The following is a 27,166-nucleotide window of genomic DNA, read 5'->3' on the forward strand; positions in this document are numbered from 1 at the left end:
CACCCTTACGGAGTTTACATTTAGTGGATTTGTAAATTACTCTCCTCCTTTCAGTGAAAACATAGTTTCCTCTGTATTACATTTAAGTTATTTTGCCTATGATTTTTGTGACAACAAGGGTTTCCACCAAGTTTTACATTTTCAGGAGTGTCAACCTAATTTAAGAAATTTTCTTGAGGGACTTCCCTGGAGGTCCAGTGGTTAAGGCTTTGTCTTCCAATGCAAGGGGTGTGGGTTTGATCCCCGGTGGAGGGGCTAGGTTCTCAAATGCCTGGTGACCAAAAAACAAAAACAGAAAAAAACACAGAAGCAATGTTGTAACCAATTCAATAAACACTTTAAAAATGGCCCACATCAAAAATAATAATAATAAACTTTAAAGAAAAAAACATTTTGTTGAAAGGAAAAATACATGTACTCAAGGATATGTGAAGTTTTATAGCCAAAGTGAAAGTGAAGTTGCTCAGTCTTGTCTGACTCTTTGCAACCCCATGGGCTGTAGCCTACCAGGCTCCTCCGTCCATAGAATCTTCCAAGCAAGAGTACTGGAGTGAGTTGCCATTTCCTTCTCCAGGGGATCTTCCCGATCCAGGGATCTAACCCAGGTCTTAAGTCTTCTCTAAAAGGAGTTAAAATGGAAGTTGTGCCAAATGTCATCACAAGAATAGAATCATCTTCTTATAACTATGAAAGCTCTGGGATCTGAGTATATAGTTGTCCCCTGGTATCTGAATCCATGGGGAATTGGTTCCAGGAGCCCTTGCAGGTACCAAAATCTAAGGATGTTCAAATCCCATCTAAAAATGGCACGGCATAGCCTCCCCTCCATATCACAGGCATCAGTAGATGTGGATGGTTGACTGTGTGTGTTTTCCATCGAAGTATCAATAGCTTCATCAGCAGTGATGGGCTTTGAAATACTCCTAAAAAGGATTAAGTCGATGTTCAATTCTGAAGATTAAAAAGATGTTATTGCGCCATGTTGTTTTAAATCACTGAGAGCAGGCTAGCATTTATTTCTCTCGACGTAACTGTGACAGTGAGTTTCAAGTCTGGTGGTTTATGGCTGTGCTAAATTATGGAGAAGCAACCATGCAGAGACAAACTTGTTTTGTTTTGTTTTTTTCCTTAAAAGCAGTCACTGATTTGTGAAGGTCACTGAAACTCTTGTCTTGTGTGGTCTTCATGCAGCAAAGCCGGCATCGGGGAAGTCTTTGAGGGCCACCAAGGGCCAGTGACAGGAATTAACTGCCATATGGCAGTGGGCCCAATCGACTTCTCACACCTGTTTGTCACATCGTCATTTGACTGGACCGTCAAACTGTGGACTACAAAGGTGAGCACACCTTGATTTCCTTTCCCAGGTTGCACCTAGGCAAGAGGACAGTGTTGTCCCCTGCAAGGAATTGTGGGGAGCCTGAAGTCTCTTCTAGGATACCTGACATTGGGAATTCGTACAACTTTCTGGCGAACCCAACCTGCGTGTGAGCTAGTTAAGGCTCACTTTCTCAGTCCATTTAATTTAACATATATAAGTAATATATGTTACTGGAGAATACTCTCGTTGTAAAAATTCAGACAATGCAAATAATGATAAAAACAAGTCCTTCTTCACCAACACTAAGCCTGCCCATGGCATCCCCTTCATTGACTTTGATCCTAGCCTTCTCCCCAGACGTGTACCCCCTGTTATCACTTCAGTTTTGAGTATCCAGAGCTTTGCAGTGGTTATGTACATCTGTATCTATGGAAATACAGGACTTGAGATGGGTTTCTTGGTTTTGGAGGTTCGGGTTTTAGGGACTTCCTGAGTTTTGGTGGTTTTCAAATGAGTAAATGGCACTGTCTTATTTGCACTTTAAAAATATATTTATTTATTTATGACTGTGCTGGTCTTTAATGCTTTGCATGGGCTTCCTCTGACTGCTGTGAGTGGGGACTACTCTTCATTGAGGTACGCTGGCTTCTTATCTCGGTGTCTTCTCTTGTGGCAGAGCACAGTCTCTAGGCACGTGGGCTTCAGTAGCTGCGGTGCATGTGCCCTAGAGCGCAGGCTCAGTGGCTGCGGCGCATGGGCCCTAGAGCGCAGGCTCAGTAGTATGGTGAATGGGCTCACGTGCTCCAGGGCATGTAGGATCTTCCTGGATGAGGGATCAAACGAGGATCAGCTGCACTGGCCAGCAGATTCTTATCCACTGTGCCACCACGGTAGTCCTCTGATTTGTACTTTTAAAGGTAATTCTGATCATGTTTGGGAGCAAGAAGAACTAGGAAAGGCCACCTACAAGAAAGGTGCAGGAGTCCAGGGAAGAAATAACAGTGGCTTAGATCAGGAATTTGAAATGGAGAAGAATAGATGGGTTCAAGAATCATTTATGAGGAAAAAGTCACAGAATTTGGTAATTGATTTGATTCAAGGAAGGTGAGAGAGGGAGAGTCAACAGAAAAGAGCCCCGGTTTAAGATTGGGGCAGCTGGAGATCTGGGGTGCCATTCATTGTGCTGAGCAATACCCAGAGAAGGGCGTGATGGTAAGGGGCAACACACAGGTTGGGTTTATGGTGCCTGGGAGGCACAGTTCACAGCCTTCACTGCGCAGTTTGAGAACTGGGACAGAAGAAGAGGGAGCGTTTGGGACTGCAGGAATGGACTTAATTGCAACAAGAATAACAATGATTATTAAGTCCAAGGAGTGGGTCATAAAAGAAATGCTGAAACACAATGCAGAGAAAGAAAATATTTAGGAAATAGGAGTTGTGGAAGTAGAAAAGAAGATGAAAAATTAACAACCCAAGAAATGGGAAAAAATAGAATTGTTTGCAAATGGGGCTTCCAGGATGTTAATGAAAAGAGACCATGTCAAGAGGACAGAGTTGCCTCTTAACTGGGTGAAAAACAACCACACTTAGAAATTCACACTAAAACCAAGTTGAGAAACGTTTTTTCAACTGTGAGATTGATATAAATCCAGAAGATAGCGTTCTCTGTGGTGAGACTAAAAGAAAACAACCATTCTTCTACAATGTCATTGGACATACAAATGGTACAACACTAGGGAGGGGAATTTGGCAATATCTAAAAATAATGAATACGTATTTGCTCATTGGTAGAGCAGTTCCCACTTCTAGGATTCTAATGCCAAAGATATACTAGCAATAAATGAGAAAAAGACTTACGCAGAGAGATTTCTTGATAGAGAAAGACTACCTTTAATCACAGAACACTGGGAAAAACCCAAAAGCCCATCAGTAGGACACTGAACAAATCAAAAGTATGGCATGTCCACGTGAGGGAGTACTATTCAGGCGTAGAAAGAAATGAAGATGTTCTCGTACTCTGATGAAGTGATCTCTAGGATATATTTTTTAAATGAGAAGAGCAAGGTGGAGAAACATGTAAACAGTTTGTTGTCATCATTTTCTATTAACTTAGATGTTTTTTAAATTTAATTTTTGTTTTATAGTTGGATTTGCAATGTTGTGTTAATTTTAGGAGTCCAGCAAAGTGATTCAGTTCCTTTTCAGGTTGTTTTTCCATTTAGTTTATTATAGGATACTGAGTAGAGCTCCCTGGGCTATACAGTAGTGTGTGCGAGTCAGTCTCAATCTCCTGATGTATCCCTCCCCCACTTTTCCCCTTTGGTAACCATAAGTTGGCTTTTGAAGTCTGTGAGTCTGTTTCTGTATTGTAAATAGGTCCATGTGTATCATTGTTTTAGATTCCACATACAAGTGATACCATATGATGTTTGTATTTCTGTCTGATTACTTCGCTTAGTGTGATAATCTCTAGGTGTGCTGCAAATGGTATTATTCTTTGTTATGACTGAGTACTATTCCATTATGTATTATGTACCACATCCTCTTTATCCACTCTCTCTCTGTGGACATTTACATTGCTTCTATGTTTCAGCTATTGTAAATAGTACTGCAGTGAACATTAGGGTACATGTATCTTTAAAAAAAAGGGTTTTTTTTGGAGTATAGTTGATTTACAATGTTGTGTTAGTTTCAGATGTACAGCAAAGTGAATCAGTTATTCATACACATATAGCCATACTATTTTTTAGATTATTTTCCCATATAGGTCATTGCAGAGTATTGAGTATAGTTCCCTGTGCTGAACAGTAGATTCTTATTATTATCTATTTTATATATAGTAGTTATAGTAGTAATGTATTTATATCTATATTACATATGTAACATTACATATATATGTAATATAGATATAATGTGACATATATATATGCAAATCCCAACCTCCCAGTTTATCCCTCCCCTACTTATGCCCTCTGAGTGAACTCCGGGAGATGGTGATGAACAGGGAGGCCTGGCGTGCTGCGATTCATGGGGTCACAAAGAGTCGGACACGACTGAGCGACTGAGCTGAACTCAACTTATGCCCTGGTAACTATAAGTTTGTGTTCTACATCTCTGACTCTACTTCTGTTTTGTAAAAAGTTCATTTTGCCCCCTTCCTTTTTTAGATTCCACATATTAGTGACATGTGATATTTGTCTTTCTGTGTCTGACTTACTTCACTCAGTACGGCAGTATCTAAGTCCGTCCATGTTGCTGCAGATGGCATTTCACCCTTTTTTATTGCTGAGTAATATTCTGTTGTATATACGTACCATATCTTCCTTATCCATTCCTCCGTTGATGGACGTTTAGGTTGCCTCCATGTCTTGCCTATTATAAACAGTGCTGTTTATAAACATGGGGCGTATGTGTCTTTTCTAATTATGGTTTTGTTCCAATATATGCCCGAGTGGCATTGCTGGATCATATGGTGACTCTATTTTTAGCTGTTTAAGAAACCCCCATACTGTGCTTTATAATGGTTGTACCAATTTACATCCCACCAATAGCATAGGAGAGTTCCCTTTTCTCCAAACCCTCTCCAGCATTTACTGTTTGTAGTCTTTTTGATGATAGCCATTCTGACTAGCATGAGGTGGTATGTCATTGTAGTTTTGATTTGCATTTCTCTATGGGAGGGATTGAGGGCAGGAGGAGAAGGGGACGACAGAGGATGAGATGGCTGGATGGCATCACTGACTCGATGAACGTGAGTCTGAGTGAACTGTGGGAGTTGGTGACAGACAGGGAGGCCTGGCGTGCTGCGATTCATGGGGTCGCAAAGAATCGGACACGACTGAGCGACTGAACTGAACTGAACTGAACTGAAGGGTTAGCAATGTTGAGCATCTTTTCATATGCTTTCGGGACATCTATTTATCTTCTTGGGAAAAATGTCTCTTTATATCTTTGGCCCATTTCTTGATTGGGTTGTTTGTTTTTATTCTGAGCTGCGTGAGCTATTTATATATTTGGAGGATTAATCCCTTGTTGATTGCATCATTTGCAAATATTTTCTTCCATTCTGTGGATTGTCTTTTGGTTTTGTTTATAGTTTCCTTTGTGGTGCAAAAGCTTTTAAGTTTAATTTGGTCCCACTAGTTTATTTTTGGTTTTATTTTCAAAAAGATATTGCTGTGATTTATGTCAATGTTCTGCCTATGTTTTCCTCTGAGGGGAGCTTATTTTGTGTATGGTGTTAAAGAATGTTCTAGTTTCATTCTTTGACATGTAGTGGACATGTAGTCAACTTTATTCAACAACACTAATTGAAGAAACTGCCTTTTCTCCATTGTATATTCTTGCCTCGTTTGTCAAAGATAAGGTGCCCATAGGTGCATGGGTTTATCTCAGGGCTTTCTGTCTTGTTCCATTTATCTATATTTTTGTTTTTATACCAATTTCATACTGTTTTGATGACTGTGGATTTGTAGTATAGTGTGAAGTCAGGGAGCGTGCTTCCTCCAGCTCCATTTTTCTTTCTCAGGTTTACTTTGGCTATTTAGGGTCTTGTGTGTTTCCATACAAATTAAAAATTTTTTTTTGTCTAGTTCTATGAAAAATACCATTGGTAATTTAATAGGAATTGCATTGAACCTGTAAATTGCCTTCAGTAGTATATTCATTTTGACAACATTGATTCTTCTAATTCAAGAACATGGTATATCTTTCCATCTGTTTGTATCATCTTTGATTTCTTTCATCAACCTCTTATAGTTTTCAAAGTACAGGTCTTTTTCTCCTTATGTAGATTTGTTCCTAGGTATTTTATCCTTTTTGATGCAGTGGTAAATGGGATTGTTGCCTTAATTTCTCCTGGTGATCTTTCGTTGTTAGTGTGTAGAAATGCATGAGATTTCTGTATATTAAAGTTGTGTATCCTGCAACTTTACCAAGTTCATTGATGAGTTTTAGTAGTTTTCTGGTAGCATCTTTAGGATTTTCTTTTTTTAATGAATTTATTTAATTGGAGGCTAGTTACTTCACAATATTGTGGTGGTTTTTGCCATACGTGGACATGAATCAGCCACAGGTGTACGTGTCTCTCATCCTGAACTATGTGTAGTATCATGTCATCTGCAAACAGTGACAGTTTTACTACTTTTTTCAACTCGAATGCTTTTTATTACTTTTTCTCCCCTGATTGCTGTGATTAGAGCTTCTAAACCTATGTTGAATAAAAGTGGCAAGAGTGGACATTCTTGTCTTGTTCCTGGTCCAAAGTAAATGCTTTCAGCATTTCCTCATAGAGTGTGGTGTTAGCTGTGGGTTTGTCATATATGGCTTTTATTATGTTGACATAGGTTCCTTCTATGTGCACCGTTTAGAGAGTGGATGCTGAATTTTGTCAAAAGTTTTGTTTCTGCATCTGTTGAGATGATCACATGGTTTCTATTCTTCAGTTTGTTAGTGTGATGCATCACACTGATTTGTAGATATTGAGAAATTCTTGCATCCCTAGATAAATCCTACTTGATCAAAGTGTATGATCCTTTTAATGTAGGAATTATGTTTGCTAGTATTGTGTTGAGGATTTTTGCACCTAAGTCCATCAGTGATATTGGCCTGCAGTTTTCTTTTTTTTATGATATTTTTGTCTGGTTTTGGTGTCAGGGTGCTATTTCATAGAATTAGTCTGGGAGCGTTCCTTCCTCTGCAATTTTTTTGGAATAGTTTCAGAAGTATAGGTGTTACCTCTTCTCTAACTGTGGCTTTCCTCAGTGGCTCAGTGGTGAAAAATCTTGCATGCAGTACAGGAGACACTGCATTGAGACACAGGTTAGATCCTTGGGCCAGGAAGATCCCTTGGAGGAGAAAATGGTAACCCACTCCAATATTCTTGCTGGAAGAATCCTATGGACAGAGGAGCCTGGTGGGCTTTAGCCCATGGGGTCACAAAGAGTCGGACATGACTGAGCATGCGTGCACACGCTTCTCTCAGTGTTTGATAGAATTTTCCTATGAAGCCATTTGGTCCTGGACTTGTGTTTGTTGGGAGTTTTTAATTCATAGTTTCACTTTCAGTGCTTGTGATTGTTTTGTTAATATTTTCTGTGTCTTCCTGGTTCAGTATTTGTAGATTGTATCTTTCTAAGAATTTGTCCATTTTTTCTAGGTTGTCCATTTTATTAGCATAGAGTTGCTTGTAGTAGGATTTTATGATCATTTACATTTCTGTGATGTCAGTTGTAACTTCTCCTTTTTTATTTCTAGTGGTATTAATTTGAGCCCTCTTTTTCTTGATGAGTCTAGCTAAAGACCTATCAATTTTGTTTCTCTTTTCAGAGAACCAACTTTTACTTTCACTGAGTTTTTTTCTATTGTTTTCTTTATTTCATTTATTTCTGTTCTGATCTTTGATTTCTTTCCTTATACTAGCTTTGTGCTTTATTTATTCTTTTTCTAGTGGCTTTGGGTATAAGGTTTGGCTGTTTATTTCAGATTTCCTCATTGATTTCTTCAGTGATCCATTAGTTGGTTAGTAGCATGTTGCTTAGCCTCCATGTGTTTGTGGCTTTTACAGCTTTTTTTTCTTATAGTTGATTTCTAATGTCATATCATTCCTGTCAGAAAAGATGTTTGATATGTTTTCAGTTTTTTCACACTTATCAAGGCTTGCTTTATGGCCCAGCATGTGATCTATCCCAGAGAATGTTTCACATGCACTTGAGAAGAATGTGTACTCTGCTGCTTTCGGATGGAATGCTCTATAAATATCAGTTAAGTCCAGCTGGTCTGATGTTTCATTTAAGGCTTGTGTTTCCTTATTAGTTTTCCGTCTGGATGATCTGTCCATTGTTGTAAGTGGGGTGTTAAAGTCCCCCACTATTACTGTGTTACTGTCTATTATCCCTTTAGTGTCTATTGGTGCTTGTCTTATGTACTGAGGTGCTTCTGTGTTGGGTGCATAAACACTTACAGTTGTTATGTCTTATTGGATTGATCCCTTGATCACCATGTAGTGTCCTTCCTTGTCTCTTGTAATAGTCTGTTCTGAAGTCTATATTGTCTGTTACGATATTTGATTTCCATTTGCTTGGAATATCTTTTTCCATCCCCTCAGTTTCAGTCTGTATGTGTTCCTAGGTCTGAAGTGTGTCTCTTGTAGACAGCGTATATACTGGTTTTGTTTTTGTATCTATTCAGCTAGTCTATGTCTTTTGATTGGAGCGTTTCATTCATTTTCATTTAAAGTAAGTATTGATATATATACTTAGTTTAAATATATATCAATACTTACTTTAAATATATGTTTCTATTTGCATTTTCTTAAATGTTTCGGGTTTGTTTTTGTAGGTCTTTTTTCTTTCTTTCCTCTTTTGTTCTCTTTTGTGATTTGATGAGTATCTTGAGTACTGTGTTTGGATTGCTTTTTTATTTTTTATTTATATATCTATTATACATTTTTGGCTTGTGGTTACCATAAGGTTTTGATATAGCAATCTGTATGTATCCAAGGTTGTTTTATGTCCAGTCAGTTCAGTTCAGTCACTCAGTCGTGTCCGACTGTTTGTGACCTTGTGAATCACAGCACGCCAGGCCTCCCTGTCCATCACCAACTCCCAGAGTTCACTCAAACTCATGTCCATCGAGTCGGTGATGCCATCCAACCATCTCATCCTCTATTGTCCCCTTCTCCTCCTGCCCCCCAATCCCTCCCAGCATCACGGTCTTTTCTAATGAGTCATCTCTTCGCATGAGGTGGCCAAAGTATTGGAGTTTCAGCTTCAGCATCAGTCCCTCCAATGAATACCCAAGACTGATCTCCTTTAGGTTGGACTGGTTGGATCTTTTTGCAGTCCAAGGGACTCCCAAGAGTCTTCTCCAACACCACAGTTCACTGGTCTCTTAATTTCAAATGCATTTCAAACACCCCACATTTGTATTCTCCTCTTCTCATGATTGCCAGTTTTGTATATTTGTGTGTGAATGATTTCCTTCTTTTATTGTATATTTACCCTAACCAGTGAACTTTTCTGTTAGGAATTTTCTTCTTTCTAGTTGCGGCTTTTTCTTTTCCTCCTAGAGAAGCTCTTTTTGCACTTGGTACAAAGCTGGTCCAGTGGTGCTAGATTCTCTTACCTTTTGCTTGTCTGTAAAGCTGTTGATTTCTCCATCAGATCAGAATGAGAGCCTCGTTAGGTAGAGTATTCTTGGTTGTAGGTTCTTCCCTTTTAGCACTTGTAATATGTCATGTCCCTCCCTTCTGGCCTGCAGAGTTTCTGCTGATAAATCAGCTGATAATCTTATGGGAGTTCCTTTGTATGTTATTTGTTGCTTTTAATATTTGTTTCCTTGTCTTTAGTTTTTGTCAGTTTGAGTACTATTTTTCTCAGCATGTTTCCCTGCATGGGCCTCTCTGCAATGTCTGGATTTGGGTGCCTATTTCTTTTTTTGTGTTAGGAAAGTTTTCAGCTATTATCTCCTCAAATATTTTCTCAGATACTTTCCTCCCTTTTCCTTTTGGGTCCCCTATAATGCACACATCAGTACATTTAATGTTGCCTCAGAGGTCTCTTAGATGTTGTCATTTCTTTTAGTTCTTTTTTCTTGATTCTGTTCTGTAGCAGTGATTTCCTCAGTGTGTTCTCCAGGTCACTTATTTGCTCCGCCTCATTTATTCTGCGATTATGCCTTCTAGTGTTATTGTATTGTTCCCCTCTGTTTGTTCTTTAAAGCGCCTGTTGCTGTTGTTCAGTCACTAAGTCATGTCCAGTTCTTTGCACCCCATGGCCTGCAGCACACCAGGCTTCCCCATCCTTCACTATCTTCTGGAGTTTGCTCAAACTCGTGTCCATTGAGTAGGTTATGCTATGTAAGCATCTCAACACCTGCCACCCCTTTCTCTTCTTGCCCTCTATCTTTCCCAGCATCAGGGTCTTTTTCCAATGAGTTGGCTCTTTGCATCAGGTGGCCAAAGTATTGGAGCTTAAGCTTCAGCATCAGTCCTTGCAATGAATATTCAGAGTTGGTTTCCTTTAGGATTCACAGGTTTGATCTCCTTGCAGTCCAAGGGACTCTCAAGAGTCTTCTGCAGCACCACAGTTGGAAAGCATCAGTTCTGTGGCTCTTTATCGAACATTTCTTCTATCCTCTTGGTCTGTGTCTCCAGTCTGTTTCCAGTATCTTGGCCCATCTTTACTACCGTTACTCTGAATTCTTTTTCAGGAAATTGCGCATCTTCACTTCACTTAACTGTTCTTTATTTTCTTCCTTCGTCTGCAGCATGTTTCTCTGCTGTCTCATTTTACCTAACTTTCCGTATTTGTGGTCTCTGTTTCTCAGCCTTTAAGGTTGTAGTTCTTCTTGCTTCTGATGTTTCCCACCTCCCTTGTGGGTGAGCTTGGTTTAGGGGCCTGTGCAGGCTTCCTGGTGGGAGGGGCTGGTGCCTGCTCAGGAGTAGGTGGAGCTGAGTCTTATGCCTCTGTGGGTAGGACCATGTCAAAGAGTGTGTTTGTAGGTGGCTGCTGGCGCAGATGGCTTTGGGCAGCCTGTCTGCTCATGGGTGGTACTGTGTTCTCACTCTGTTGGTTGTTTGGCCTGCGGCATGCCGGCACTGGAACCTGTGGGCTGTTGAGTGCGGCCAGTTCTCAGCGCCAAAATGGTGACCTCTGGGAGAGCTCACACAGATGAATGTTCCCTGGATACTCTGCCGCCAGTGTTACTTCCTCTTCAGTGAGCCACAGCTGACTTCTGCCTCCCCAGTAAATCCTCCAGGACCCACAGGTAGGTCTGGCCTAGGCTTCTGTGGAGTCACTGGTTTGTCCAGGTTTTCTGGTGCACATGGAATCTTGTGTGTGCCCTTCAAGAGTGAAGTCTCTGTTTGCCCCAGTCCCTCTCTTGTACTCGAGGCCTGCTGGCCTTCAAGGTCAAATGCTCTGGGAGCTCCTAGTCTCGGTTCCAGACCCCCAGGCTGGGGAGAATGACATGGGGCTCAGAGCTCTCATTCCTATGGGAGAACCACTGCAATGTAATTGTTTTCCAGCCAGTGGTAAAAAATCTGTTTGTCAGTGCAGGAGACATAAGAGACGTGGGTTCAGTACCTGGGTTGGGAAGATCCTCTGGAGGAAGGCATGGCAGTCTACTCCAGTACTCTTGCCTGGAGAATCCTGTGGATAGGGGAGCCTGGCAGGCTATGGTCCATAGGATCACAAGGAGTTGAACATGAGTGAAGCAACTTAGCACACACTTGCTACATATGGAGTTTGATCATATTGTGAAAGCACGCCTCCTACCATCTGTCTTTGGGTGTTCAATATCTCTTTTGGTAAGTTCAAGTCTTTTTCGTTGATAGTTGTTCAGCAGCCAATTGTGATTCTGGTGTTTTCATGAGAGGAGTTGAGCTCAAGTTCTTCTACGCTTGAGTCCTTGAACTCTGCCTTCTTGTCTCATCTCCTAAATTAAATGTCTACTTAAACATTTTTAAAAGTTTGAATGATGAACCACACGTACAAAGATTATTATTTATACAGAGGCTGACGGCTTAAAGGAACAGCCATTCTTCCTTGAATATACCTTGGTAGTACATTTGGCTTGAGAACCATGTAAATATTATTTTGCTGCTGCTAAGTTGCTTCAGTCGTGCCCAACTCTGTGCGACCCCAGAGACGGCAGCCCACCGGGCTCCCCCGTCCCTGGAATTCTCCAGGCAAAAACATTGGAGTGGGTTGCCATTTCCTTCTCCAATGCATGAAAGTGAAAGTGAAAGTAAAGTTGCTCAGTCGTGTCCGACCCTCAGAGACCCCATGGACTTCAGCCTTCCAGGCTGCTCTGTCCATGGGATTTTCCAGGCAAGAGTACTGGAGTGGGGTGCCATTGCCTTCTCCTAATTTTACATAGTAATAAATTTCACAATTGGTTCCTTTACATTGAAGTAACATGAAATCAACTTTAGTGTGGTTCAAATTGAAGGTAAAACCTTACAGTATGGGAAAATTCTAAATGACTTTAAAACCCTGTATTTTTTACTATATATTCCAGAAAAGATATATTTTAAGGATAAAAAGATTCCCCCCCCCCCCCCGCCAAAAAAATAAATCGTTTAACTACTTCCAGTATTCATATTGCTAATGGTTTCTTTGTTTCTGTCTCTGATACTGTTGCATTCCCATCTTGATGTTGATGGCTGTGAGGTTGAGGTCACTGAGAATGCATATCATTCGCAGGGTTGAAAGAAGATACAAGTACACAAAGTTAAGTAAAAACTGTTGTAATCCTGAGTTTGAGTTGGATGTATCAATAAATACTCATGGTGTTTCTTACCTTTAAATCTAAAAGAATACATATCCACATGTCTGTCTACCAAAATGGTTTAGAAACAATGATCAATCCAGTATCAGTGACTCTTCTGGTGTCCATATCGTGCTTTCTAAATGCCAGTGGCTCTAAAAAAACCCAGAGATCCTTGAAGAAATTAATGATTCTAGATCTGGAGCAGGAAATGTATAAAATGAGTCTGAAGTATTTCATCATAATAGAAAGTAAGGATGCTAACAGGTGCTACAGATTTCTTGTTTATGAGTTTGGAAAACAAGCTGAATATGCTTCTGCTGTCTTTAAGAGTAATAGGCTGAGATCATAATGATACTGAAAAACGAAACAAACCCATTAATTGTCTTTGGGGAATATTAAGGAAGCCACTTTATTATTTTAAAAACTAATAGCTAAAGGAAAAAATCAGTCATTTATTCTGAAAGAATCAAAAGTTTATTTTGTCTTTTCTATATGATTTGTACTTCAGGGTTACTATATACTTGATAAGAGTAGTGTTTCTTTATGGGAAAAAGAAATGATAAGATTTGAATATTATCACTTTGCAACCTCTAATGATCTAAGCAATGATTATTGCTGATAACATCTTAAAAATAGAAACCACTTTCGTAATTATGGGAGTATATAATACTACTTTTGAAGTACGTTTGTCCCCCAGATTGAATCTGAATCTTATCCATCTACCAGATCTCTGAATTTAGAGGCAGTAGGAGGTACAGATACAAAATGTTAAATAATACCACAGGGATGCAATCAGCCAAATCCAGACTGTGGGGAAATCTATAGGAAAACTAATCTCATTTCAGCAACAAAAATCAAAATAGTTTTTTAAGGGAAAAAAAAATGGAAGGTGGAAGTTATATGTCAAAACAAAATAGAACAAAACAAATTTGAGACATTTCAGCCAAATCTCGAGATATGGATCCTATATAGATCTTGACACAAGAAAACAACCCATTACAAAATTAGAAAGCTATTAGGGAAATATGAATATTGACTGAATATTTGTTGTAATCATGAATTGTTAGCTTAGGTGTCATAATGCCATTGTGATCACTTTAAGTGGTTTGACCTTTTAGAGATGCACGCATACATATTTATAGAAGAAGTCATATGATATCAGGGATTTGTTTAAAGATAATCTGTTGGGAAGGGGACAGCTTGTGAATGTTGATGAATAGGATTAGTCTTATATTGATAAATATAGAAGTTGGATATTGGTATGACCCTATTTCTAAATTTTTGAAATTTTCTATAATAGGAGAGTCAAAAGGCAACAGAGGAGGGAGTAATTGACAGTAATAAGTACTTTAGAGAAGTAATATCAAGACAGCAATATATCCTTTGTATCTAATAACTCCACTGGTGTGCATGACAAGTAGAGTCCCAGTGAAGTACATTGAGAGTGGAACATAGATAACAGTGGATTAATAAGTGCATGGAAAACAGAAAGTGCTGCAGAAAAATCAAGAAGCTTGGCTATGAGGAGAGGAAGGTGAGACGTGAAGAATGCGTTTTTCTTCTTTTTTTTCTATTTTCTTTTTTTTTTTTTGAAGATTTCAGAGGCTCTTGAGGATATTGCTCTTGTGGAAGAGTCAGTAAAGAAAATAAGTAGAAAAAGCTGATTAGCGTAAGGCAGAGAGAGGCCTGAAAGTGTTGGAGTGAATGTGATGCACAGCATAGGCAGGGGTGAATTTAAAATTTGATCAGGTGACACTTTTTCTGTTGTAACAGAACAAGATGGGGGCAAATATATGTAAGTGTGCAGGTTTGGTGAATGAAAGCAAAGAGAACTTTTTCTTGGTCCTATTTTCTCTGTGAGGTCGGAGATGAAATATTCTGCTGAGTGGGAAGTGGAGGTGCTGAGGGGAGCAGGTTTCAGCTGGTCACGGAAGAGAACAGAAAGGACTGATTAGGGAAGCAAAGAGGGGACTCGGGCAGTGTGGAGGACCAAGTGGGTGGGAGACCAGGGTGTTTCAGTGGCGTCAGTCTTCAGGGCTGACTTCCTGCGAGAGAACTCGGCCCCACAAATACGGACATGGGTGAGATACTCAGTTAGATGGAGCCCGGGCTGGAGCTTCGACAGGGCTGCTGTAAGGACAACAGCACATAGGGCTTGGAAATGCGGGCAGGACAGTGTTTGATGTTAGACCAAGCTGGAGCAGAAAGGAAATGAAAGGAGAAATTCCCTGTAAGAAGTCCCTATAAGATCAAAGAACATTATGAAGAGAATGGTTGGGTGAGAGAATTAGTAAATTTTTAGAAATTGATACTTTTGAACTGTGATGTTGGAGAAGACTCTTGAGAGCCCCTTGGATTGCAGAGAGACCAAACCAGTCAATCCTAAAGGAAACCAGTCCTGATTATTCATTGGAGGGACTGATGCTGAAGCTCCAAAACTTTGGCCACCTGATGCGAAGAACTGACTCACTGGGAAAGACCCTGATACTGGGAAAGATTGAAGGCAGGAGGAGAAGGGGGTGACAGAGGATGAGATGGTTGGATGGCATCACTGACTCAGTAGACTTGAGTTTGAGCAAGCTCTGGGAGTTGGTGATGGACAGGGAAGCCTGGCGTGCTGCAGTCCATGGAATCACAAAGAGACACACCTGAGCAACTGAACTGAAATGAATAGAAAGTGGGATGTTTGGATATAGCATTTCACAATTAAATTACAAGTGATTTAAAAAAAAAGGTCTAGGATGTGGTCATATCTGTAGCTGCAGACCAGTGAAGTTGAAGTTCACTGGAAATGATATAGTCATGGAAACGAAAGATCAAGTCCTCGTGTGCTGTGGGCTTTGAAATGAGCCAGGATAATAAATGGCAAGACAGGCTTAGAAAAGAAGACAGTGATCCCAGTGCTAAAGTCCTTAATGAATTAGGAAGAGGGATCACAAGAGGTAAAGGATGGCTCAGACAAGTGGCCTGAGCTTGAAAGAAGGCAGGGCTTTTTTTCTGGAGGGCTGAAGAGCCCTGGAACGGCCCTGGTAAGCAAGGAAGAAGCGGAGTGTATCAGTCTTCTGAAATAGAATACTCCGTGGTGAATATAGCAGGGGAAGTGGTGAGCTCATGAGGCAGGCAGCTTTCAGTGAGAAGGCTGAGAATGGAGGCGCAGGAGTTTACCGTGGAATGGGAGACATGAAGGGCACGGGAGCAACATGTGGAAAGGAGGGGAGCAGTGAGAGGTTGGTTCAGGTGAAGCCAATACTAATGGCGATCTCGAGAAAATGCAGAGACCACTGGAATAAGGAGGAAAGATGCAAGGGGTGAGTTCCAAACAGGATGCTAATTTTTACAGACTCCAGTGAGGATAGCATGGAAGGAGAAAAAAGCACATTACATTGCCCTCCCCCTACCAAGTTTCATCTTTAAACCGCAGTCCAGGAAGGTTTCCCATTGAAGCAGAAACGTTGTTGGAGAAGTTTACCTGGTAGACCACGGACCAGGTTGCCTTCTTGTCAGCTGAATCAACAAATGAGCAGCCATATCCACCTAAATCACTGAAAGCAGGGATCCTGTTTGGAAAGGACATGCAATGAGGCTGGAAAGATAGGTGTATGCTTGATCGTCTAGATTTATTTTTATTTTATGAACAGTGAATCAAAATTTAATTTTATGAATGAATAAGTCATTTTATATATGAATCAAAATTTAATTTTAGGGAATTTTCCAAGGAAGGTGATTTGCAGGGATGGGGGAGGTGGAGCTAACACTTACTGAGGTTGTACTGTGTGCCAGGCATTGTGCTAAATGTGTTACATACATTAGTCCATTAAGTCCTCACGAAGTTATACGTGGGTAGTGTTATCCCATTTTATAGAAGAAATAGACATAGGAGAGTTTAGATATTTTGCCTGATGCGCTCAGCGGAAAAGTGGGGAAACTGGGAGTTGAACATAGCTTTGTGTGACCGCCCCCAAAGCCATGTTCTTTACTACACCCACGTACTAAGTCTAGAGCCAGGATATGCAGTTACAAGGCCAGTTAGATCATTCCTGTGAGGGGCAGATTGTCAGCAGAGGCAGAAGCAGTGAGCTTGTGCAGGAGAACCCACGTGTGAGAAAGTAAAGCACATGTGGTGACCAACTGACTTGAGAAGAGGGGACAGTGCCTGTTCTGGTATTTGTCCCTTAAGCATCTGAGTGAAAGAACAGCGGTGCTAGCAGCTGGCACAGGAAGTAGGAGAGGAGCAGCAAGCTTCTACTTGGGGTAGAAAATTAGCATTCCGTGGCATGCTCCTCCTGAGGTGCCTGAAATTTCTCAAAAGTAATTGCAAAAACAGCAACTCAGAGGCCAAGAATGGAGTTAAAACTGTAGCTATGATGTGCACGCATACTCAGTCACTAAGTCGTGTCCAATTCTGTGCGACCCCATACTGTAGCCTGCCAGGCTCCTCTGTCCTTGGGATTATCCTGGCAAGAAAACTGGGGTGGGTTGCCATTTTCTCCTCCAGGGGATCTTCCTGACCCAGGGAACGAACCCACATCTCCTGCTGCTTCTGCACTGCAGGCGAATTCTGTAGCTGCTGAGCCAGCTGGGAAGCCCCTAGCTATGACAGTGATCAACATATAGTTAGCCATTTCTTCCAAGGGAGAAAATTCTGAACAGAACAGGAATTGAAGATGACAAAGGCACAGCCTTAGAGTTGCTGATGCTGCAGGGTGAGGAGGACAGAGGTCAAAAAGGCTAAGAGGAGGGCGGCATGGAGCTCAGTGAGCAATTTCAGCGGAGCCCTGGGGACAGATTGCAGGTGGTTGCAAAATGAGGAGGGAAAGGAAGTGGGCCAAAAATATAGCCTGTTCTCCCAGCCATTAGGCTGCAAACTGAAGGGCATCCAGTGAGGCCGGCAGGAAAGGCTGAGTCAAGGAAGGATTTGGTCTTTGTACTTTCTGAGGGATTTGAGCACATTTGTGGTCTGAAGAGAAGGAACCAGTGAAGCATAGGTCAACAGAGGATGGTTTGAAAACCTGATAAAGATGGTGTCAGGTGCCCGTAGAGGATTGGGTTAGGGAGACAACGGGACACCGCAAAGACTAGAGGAAAGGCTTATGGGTGGATTTAGGTGATGGCAGGAGAGGGGGAAGCAGAGAATGATGGAAGGTCCCTATTTTCCAGTGAAGTCAGAGGCACTTTCAGCTTCTAACAGTGGTGGGAACTGGGATGTGGCAGGGAGAGAGGGAGTTTAGATCAGGTCCTTTGAGAGATGGGAGGGAGCCTTGACGCCTGAGGGTATCTGAACTTCACCAATCTGAGGACCAGCTGGCATTAAATATCAGAGATTCATTTCAGTTTTACAAGGATGCTAAAATTGTTGGCAAGTTGTCATTGGTGAATCTCTATTGTCGTTCAGTCGCATCCAACTCTGTGACCCCATGGACTGCAGTGTGCCAGGCTTCTCTGTTCTTCACTATGTCCTGGAGTTTGTTCAGACTCATGTCCATTGAGTCTGTGATGCCGTCCAACCATCTCATCCTCTGTTGTCCCCTTCTCCTCCTGCCTTCAATCTTTCCCAGCATCAGGGTCTTTTCCAATGAGTCGGCTCTTTGCATCAAGTGGCCAGAGAATTGGAGATTCAGCTTCAGTGTCAATCCTTCCAATGAATATTCAAGGTTGATTTTCTTTAGAATGGACTGGTTGGATCTCCTTGCAGTCCAAGGGACTCTCAAGAGTCTTCTCCAGCACTATAGTTCAAAAGCATCAATTCTTTGGCACTCAGCCCTCTTTATGGTCCAGCTCTCACATCTGTACATGACTACTATGGAAACCATAGTTTTGACTATATGGACCTTTGTTGGCAAAGTGATGACTCTTCTTTTTATATGCTATCTAGGTTTGTCATAGCTTTTCTTCCAAGAAAAAATGTCTTTTAACATCCATAGTGATTTTAGGGCCCAGGAAAATAAAGTCTGTCACTGTTTCCACTGTTTCCCCATCTATTTGCCATGAAGTGATGGGTCCAGATGCCATGATCTTAGTTTTTTGAATGTTGAGCTTTACGCTGACTTTTTCACTCTCCTCTTTCACCTTTATCAAGAGGCTCTTTAGCTCCTCTTTTCTTTCTGCCATTAGTTGTATCATCTGCATATCTGAGGTTATTGATATTTCTCCCAGCAGTCTTGATTCCAGCTTGAGCTTCATCCAGCCTGGCATTTCTCATGGTGTACTCTTCCATAGAAGATGAATCTCTTAGGTGGTCCTTAGAAACCTCCTGAGTCTGATATTCAGAACTGTCCAAAACCTATCCCCAACTTACCATAGCAGGTTGACAAATTCAGGAGTGGAAGATATACCACTTTTCTACATTTCTAAACAAAGCGTTCTCAAAGTGCAGCCCCTTAATCAGCAAAATCTAAGACTTAATAGAAATTCAAATTCTTTGGGCCAGAACTTTGCATCAAAGGCTCTGGGAGTGAGGCCTGGCAATCTGAATTGTGATAAACCCTCCAAGAGATACTGATGCTGCTAAAATTTGAAGAGCTATGCTCTAAACCAGTGTAAAGTTTGTTTCAAATTCTCTGTTCTTCCGATCTGGGTTAGGTTAAGTTCAGTTATTTTCAGGAGTCTCTCCTTTCTCTTCATCCTGTTAGGGACTAGAGAGCTAGTTCAGGATTCAGGCAGGAGAATGAAAACCAGTGTCCCACTCTCCAGCTAGGTTTCATGATATAATTAGTACCCTACTTGATCTCCCTAGAGGTTTGTACTGTGAATATATTTAAAACCACAAATTAATCATAACCTTTTGTGGTGACGTACTGAAACAATGGTTATGCTTGATACTCTTGACAACATGGGCTAGAGTCTTTCTCATCTTTGTGATCTTAACACACATAGAATTTACAAGAAATGGTAGAAACATCTCCTAAAATTACTAGTCACTTTTGCAAGACTGTGCCTGAACATAACCTTCTTTATCCTAATAAAAAGAGAAAAGTGAAAATATATTGTTTTGAAAATTCTGGAAAGCAAGGCTTTTTAAAAAATTTCTTGTTGACAATGACCATTTTCAGATAGGTGCAAAGCAGAAAAAAATAAGATGAATAATTATTCTTTGAGGCTTCTCTGGTGGCTCAGATGTTAAAGAATCTGCCTTCAGTGTGGGAGACCTGGCTCGGATCCCTGGGTCAGGAGGATCCCTTGGAGAAGCAAATGGCTACCCACTCCAGTACTCTTGCCTGGATAATCCCATGGACAGAGGAGCCTGGCGGGCTACAGTCCATGGGGTCACAAAGAGTCAGACATGACTGAGCAACTAACGCTAACTTCTTTAGCTCCTTCTGATAATAATGGTTACCTTGATAATCTTTAAACTCATTGGATAACTTGGAATCCTTTAATGATTTAACAAAAATAAAGAAGGTTATGGTCAAGACTTTTTTCAATTATGAGTTAGTGATACACTAAGATGCTTAAGTTATCTTACTCTATTTGACTGCTGTAACAACACATCACAGGCTAGGTGGCTTATAAACCACAGAAATATACTTCTTGCAGTTCTGGAAGCTGGAAAGGTCAAGGTTAAGGTACCAGCCTGGTCACATTTCAGTGAGGAGCCCTTCCTGGTTCATAGCCAATGTCCTCACTGGTGGAGGGGCCCAGGGAGCTCTGTGGAATTCTCTTTAGAAGGCGCTAACCCCATTTACAAGAACTCCACCCTCATGACCTAAACATCTCCAAAGGCCCCACCTCCTAATACCATCATGTTTGAGGATTAGAATTTCAATGTAGGAATTTCAGGAGGATACATTCAGATTGCAAATTAAATAATGTAAAGAAAAATCCTGAAGTCATATTTTTAAAGTGGCTTCAGTATAATACTATGTGCATAAAAATAAGTATAGCTCATAAAGATAACAAAAAAGAAACAATAGGTTTAAAGGAAAACCAAACAACAGAAAAATTTGCCAAGGCAAACATGCATTTTGTACATTACATTGACTGAGAATTTGCATTTCTCACACAAAGATAATATTAGCAAAGAAAAATCTGTATTCCAAGGAAAAATGTGATGCTGGAATTAGCACCCTGAGAGAAGTGAATCTAATTTTGAAGCCTGTAGCAAAGTCCATATCAGTTCACTTTGCATAAGTAATGTGATTGCCCAAGAGACAATAGCACCTCCCACACTTTTAGAAAGAAAGAAGCTATGATTTTGAAGATCAAGACTAAAAAATAAATTTGCTCTACACCCAATTTTAGAAATATTATAGTTAAATTAAAAAGTGTATTTGGAGGAAAATGCAGTCATTGTCAACTCTGTGATTTGAGAAACTAATACTCCCATCAACTTGACATGATTTTAGTTAAATTTTGAGGAAAAGCTAAAGAGAGAACATAATATGGTATATGGCATATTTTTGGAGTTTGGGTCTTCTAAAGAGTCATTTAGCTCACAAACAGCAAATAGACACATTGCTTACAGAATCTTGAAATGTTTAAATGATTCTTTCTGATTTCATTAGCTTAGTTGACTTATGAAGAAAATAAGTAGAGTTGGTCTTTGAACAACATGGAGGTGAGGAACACTCACTCCTGTCAGTTGAAATTCTGAGTACTGCTTTCTCTGCCTCAAAAAAAGTGGATGGGGGGTGGAATTTCTGATAAATGACTCATCTAAGGGCAGCAAGCTGAAAGTTTGGATAGTTAGGGCTCAAACCCTAGTTCCTTGATTCCAGATATTGTGATCTCTAATCAAACAGAAACTTTCCTCTACACTTAGTTAGTTTAAAGATCTATAAAATGAAAATACAGGTGCAATGTTTATTGAAAAAAGTCCATGTATACGTGTACCCACGGAGGTCAAGCGTGTGTTTAAGGGTCAGCTGTAATTGCATGTTAGTGATGCAAGCATTGAGGAGTTTTTGGTGTTTGGCTTTGGGAGGTGGTGGTTGTTGGTCAGAAATTTAAGGCAATATAATTAAAGACTTTTTTTTTTTTTTAAAGAATAGGAATACATGCATTTTCAGTAGTGAGAGGAGCCTTGTGTATCACCTTAATTATCAGTGTTTTTAACCCCTTGTAAGAGAGGTAAAGGAAATGAATTATATGACCCTTGCCTCAGTTGATGGCACCCCACGCCAATACTCTTGCCTGGAAAATCCCATGGGCGGAGAAGCCTGGTAGGCTGCAGTCCATGGGGTCGCGAAGAGTCGGGCACGGCTGGGCGAGTTCACTTTCCGTTCAGTTGATGAAGAGTAGGCATACAGCCATGCATAGTAGGTGGCCTTTTTTCTGGCCGGTTACCACATAGACAGTATATGGAAGAGTCCAAATGAAAGGTAGAACAAGCAGCCAGGCGTGTCCCCGCCAGGGTGTGGGGCAGGGCATGGGAGGCACAGGTCCTCTGCTCTCCCTGTGGAGGACGGTCATAGCATCATCCATCCCTTTTCTCTCTGTGCCTGACATCTCCTTCCCTCCAATTTATGGGGGGTGGGGGGGTGGAAAAGGCAAAACAGGAACACCTGCCTTGGACCTTGCTGCTCTTTTCCAATCCTGTTTCTCTTCTGCCTTTTTTTTTTTTTCCAAACTGAAGCTTTACCTCCTACAGTATATCCTTATCCCCGCAATCACCACCAAGCCTGCTCCTTCCAAATGCCCCAACCTCCTTGCCGGTTCCAAGGTCACTTTGCCTTTTCGTTTCCTCTCATGACTTTGCTGTTTTAATAACGTTGATTCGTCCCTTGGATCATTCTTCTTTAAATATATCGACGAGGTTGTTTTTAAGAGAACAGTAAAAGGCTGCATATTTAAAAGTCTATCCTTGATGATCCTTTGAACAGTAAAGCATGGTGGGAATAAATTCTGTTTGAGCACCAACTCTTACCTTTTACTGTATCTTAGCACATTAAATTTCCCATCCATCAGGAAATGTTGGAATTGATGCTTAGACATAAAATATGAGCTCTTGGCTGAATTAAAACATTCATTATTCCACTCAACTTTTCTGTTTGCTGAGGTTTGGGATAATTTTTTTCCTGTGCTGTAGTTTAGTTTAGTGGCTAGACAAGTTATGAGTCTTTGGACTTTTTATCACTGCATGCAGTTTGGAAAGTTTCAGTGGATTCCAGTTAAATATTGGGTTAACATTTATTTTGGTCCTGGTACAGCTTCACAAGGTTCTTGATCCTGTTTGTGTATTCGCCAGGTCAGTTGTTTCCTTTAGACTTCAAAGGACTCAGATTTCTTCCACTTGTATTGATATGATAATATTCTCTAAATCCTTTCTGCACTAGAACTTTTGGTCTCTAAAATGCAGCTCCTTTATGCTGACTGGTCTGGTGTATGGCCTGACTTAACCCACATGTCAGTATATTGGTATTTGATGTGTATCCTGGACAGCACCCTGGGGTGCACTCATCCAAAAACCTTTCAGGACACGTTTGATTGATGGGAGTCACTGACTTCCTCCAGGTGTATCTGTCTTGTATTGGCATTGTATAATTTGTCTTAGCAGTTAACATACATCTCAGTCCCCTAAGCTTTTAACAAAGCAGTGAATCTGACAATGAAATTTTCTAAGTGACTGAAGGGTGAGGACTTTGCTGAAATTTGAAAGATAATCTTCAATTTTCAAGCAACACTGTGAGATCAATAACTATTACCTATTTCATATTTATGAATACATCCTCTGCCAGGGTTAAAATGTAAAATGACTGTCTTAGCTGATTTTCCCCACTCTTAGCTACTAGAAAGGAATCATCATCTCAATTTTTCATGAATAAAAGAAGTTGGAAAAAATTTGTTTCTTAGGGAAAACATTGGTTATTACCTTTAAAACAGATTTGTTAAAAATGATTAGGTATTGTGATAAATGTTAAGTGTAGCTAAAGGGCTTCCCTGCTGGCTCAGTTGGTAAAGAATCCACCTACAATGCAGGAGACTGCTTGCGATGCTGAAGACCCAGATTCAGTCCCTGAGTTGGGAAGATCCCCTGGAGTAGGAAATGGCTACCCATCCCGGTATTCTTGCCTGGAGAATCCCATGGACGGAAGAACCTGGTGGACCACACAGTCCATGGGGTCAAGAAGAACTGAACACGACTTAGTGACTAAACCACAGCAATTATAGATAATGCGATAATAAAAACAGCTTGGTCTTAGGCACTAAATCTCATTATCATGTGCAGAATTTCTGCCCTTTCCCTATAACAGTAATAATAAGACTGAGAGCTCTTTGAGTGTAGACCCACCATGTTATTCTGTATATTTTCCCCAGTACCTGGCATAGTGCTTGGCACCTGGTAGGCACATAATAAATCACTGGATTAATACAAGGGTGAATAAGTCCTGGGTCATTTAAAGATGTACATTAAAGAGACACTGTAGCAAATATTTAGTTAGCAGTGGTTTTGCGTAGTAAAATTTGTAACCATAATTTAGAAATATAATTATTAGAAAACTGAGGTTAAGCTTTAAAAATCCTATTAGGAAATATTTAAGAAACTATAATTTTGGGGAAGAAAATCTAAGGCAACCATCCAGGGATCGAGGGCCTCCTGATATTTTTCTTACAAAGTAGGTGATTAGAATTCCTATTCGTTTGCAAGAAGGATCCAAAGAGAGGGCCCACCAGAGTGTGTCCTTAACCACCCCTTTCATTCAAAAGGGTATTGGATCAAGTGATCAAAGGAGGACTTTCCCTAAGCAGTCTGAAGGTGGCCCCTTGGTCCACTGTTACATACAGTATTGCTCTTTCTAAAGATACCTCTGGGAAAGTCTGACTCTTGTAGGAAGTGATTCTCTCCAGAGGAAGGGGACTCAACTCTTCTCTAAGCCATAGTTTATAAGAAAAAATTCCTAACTCAGACTAAAACAGTGGAGAGGGGATAGGGAAAGGAATATGCTAAAGAAGCTTCTCATAGTAGGTGACATTCAAGGTGAGGCTCTGGAGAAAGGGAGAGGAATTCAAGCAAAAGGAACAGCGGTTTCAAACTCAGAACCATGGGCCAGTTGGCACTCCAGCTGTGTGATTTTAGGAAAGGCCCTTACCCCCTTTGTGTGCAGTGTATTCATCTATACAATGGGGATGAAGATACGACCTATCTCATAGGGTGCTTGTGAAGGTTAAATGATTTAGTGTATATATAAAGCTCTTAGAACAGTGCCAGGCCAGGGTAAACACCATGAAAGAGGGAGAGATCCTTTTATTGCCATTACACGGTGTTCCTGTTGCTATTGTTGTTTGGATGTGGAAGTAGAGTTGAGCTGGAGCAATGCGCTCAAGGTGACAGGAAGGGAAGAACAAACGGGAGGCTCTTGGGGCCAAAAGGGACGATGGAAGGCAGTCTGTGAGGCCTTGCGATGACGACAGAGTGAAGTCTCTCAGTCATGTCCAGCTCTTTGTGACCCCGTGGACTGTAGCCTACCAGGCTTCTCCATCCGTGGGGTTTTCCAGGCAAGAACACTGGAGTGGGTTGCCATTTCCTCCTGCAGGGGATCTTCCCCACCCAGGGATCAAACCTGCGTCTCCCACGTTGCAGGCAGATCCTTTAACCTCTGAGCCACCAGGGAAGCCAGAGGTGACAAGGGCGATGGCTTATGATAAAGAGGGCCCTTACGCCTCCGGCTTGGGGTACTGAGTGAACCTGGGCACTGAAGACATCTCACCTTCCCCCCAGGATTTTGAACCACACGGTCAGCCTAATGTTCTACGTCTACTGCTGCTTAAGATTACCAGCCATACTTGTGTTCCACAGCAACCCCTGGATTCAGCATAGTGATCCCTCTTCTCGCAGCACCAGCTGATTGAATTATTAATGAACACTCTCACAGTTCTACCACATTAAATAGTAGCATCTTTTCTTTTCTTTTAATTTATTGTTTTTTTGGAGGATAATTGCCTGGCAATGTTGTATTGGTTTCTGCCAGAAGTCAATATCAATCAGCCACAGGTATATTTATGTTTCCTGGTGGCTCAGACAGTGAAGGATCACTCCAGCAGTGGAGGAGACCTGGGTTTCATCCCTGGGTCAGGAAGATCCCCTGGAGAAGGGAATGGCAACCCGCTCCAGTATTTTTGCCTAGAAAATTCCATGGACATAGGAGCCTTGTGGGCTACAGTCCATGGGGTCGCAAAGAGCCGATCCACACTTGAGTGACTCAGCACGCACACCCAGCTCCCTCTTGAACTTCCCTTCCACGCCCATCCCACCCCACCCCTCTGGGTTGTCACAGAGCACCAGGTTTAGCTCCCTATGTTATACAGCAGTATCCTACTGGCTGTCGGTTTTACACATGGTAATATATATGTTTCCATGCAATAGTAGCAGCTTGATTAACCAGAATGTTTATTTTTGCAACCCTTCATGGGACTCCCCTCCCAGCTCACTCCTACACTAAAATATTCAGATGAAGCCCTGTTATGATGATAAAGACTACAGTGGTAATAATAATCATCGTAATAACAAATTTCATTCACCCGAACACTCCTATGTGACTGGCTTTGTGCTAGTGATATCTTGTAATGTTAAGATTACTTTGGTAAATATTCTGCCACGGGCCCCCCCATCCTGAGGGGCTTGTTACAGAATCGTCTCATCTGACCTTTCTGCTGGCTTCGTGTTCACTTGTCCATCTGTTGTATCTTCAATTGGACTTTTTAAAATCAACTTCTAATTGTTTTTAAATTTTTGAGCCAATATATATTATTCTTTCTTATCCTTCTTAGCTCCAAAAAATCTGTCACTGTCCCTTCTAATCCTCGCCCAGAGCACTATAGTTTTTTTTTTTTTTTTTTTTTAATACCGGTCCCCCACCCCTCATCAAGTCCTGACTTCTACAAGGGGATTTAAATATGGCAAGCCTAGAAAACTGATAATACTCTCATTTGTCTTAGATCTAAAGGAAACACATGGAAGGGTTTTTTTTCTTAGTATGTTCTAGTATCAATTACTTTCACAGTTTCTAGATTGTTTCTTTAACTTGTTTGACTATTTAGGACGTATTGAAATGCTTTTTTTTTCCAAAGTAGGGTATCACTTTGATGATCTTTATCCTGCTTCTCATGTATGTTATTTGCCAGGATTACACAAAATATGAGTAGAATTTGACCATTAGGACAAATTACTATTACATCAACTTGGGACAGTAAAAATTGAGAGATTGTTCTCATTCTCCTGGTACTTTGTAAAGAATAAATAAAAGTTTTGTAGAGGAAAAATAAATATAATGTTTGAAAACGCTCCTTTTTCCTTCCAAAGTGGAGTAATAGGCCCTCCCATAAATTCTGGGGAAGCGACCTCAGTGTTTACTACTGGAAGCTCACCAGCGCTGTGGACGTTTCTGGAGAGGAATGTTGTGGAATTGGCCGTAAAAGTGAAATAGTTTTCTCTCCTGCCCCCTGCTCGCTGGGTTGAACTACACCCAAGTCAAAAGCAAGAAGTCTCTTAGAAGTTGTCCGTTTCCCTCTCACTTAAGACCTTCCGTAATGATTAAAAACGTAGCTTTTAAACCAGATTTCCCCTTTACCACTCTGCCAGGTCCAGCTGCATTAAGAGCTGTAAAGGGTGCCCCCCTCCAGGAGGGTTATGTTTGAACC

At 41.0% G+C, this 27,166-nt stretch overlaps 1 protein-coding gene across 4 annotated transcripts in view; it reads left to right on the plus strand.

Annotated features, from left to right (window-relative positions):
- The window catches only part of DYNC1I1 (dynein cytoplasmic 1 intermediate chain 1), a 322,279-nt gene that overhangs the window by 248,609 nt on the left and 46,504 nt on the right, over positions 1 to 27,166 (plus strand). For all 4 annotated transcript variants that reach the window (XM_068972507.1, XM_068972509.1, XM_068972508.1 and 1 more), the window contains one exon: positions 1,192 to 1,336. In XM_068972507.1, coding sequence (XP_068828608.1) covers positions 1,192 to 1,336 — 145 coding nt within the window. The remainder of the gene's footprint in view (positions 1 to 1,191; positions 1,337 to 27,166) is intronic.

Source organism: Capricornis sumatraensis, chromosome 5 (genome assembly GCF_032405125.1).
Source record: "Capricornis sumatraensis isolate serow.1 chromosome 5, serow.2, whole genome shotgun sequence".
Taxonomy (NCBI): domain Eukaryota; kingdom Metazoa; phylum Chordata; class Mammalia; order Artiodactyla; family Bovidae; genus Capricornis; species Capricornis sumatraensis.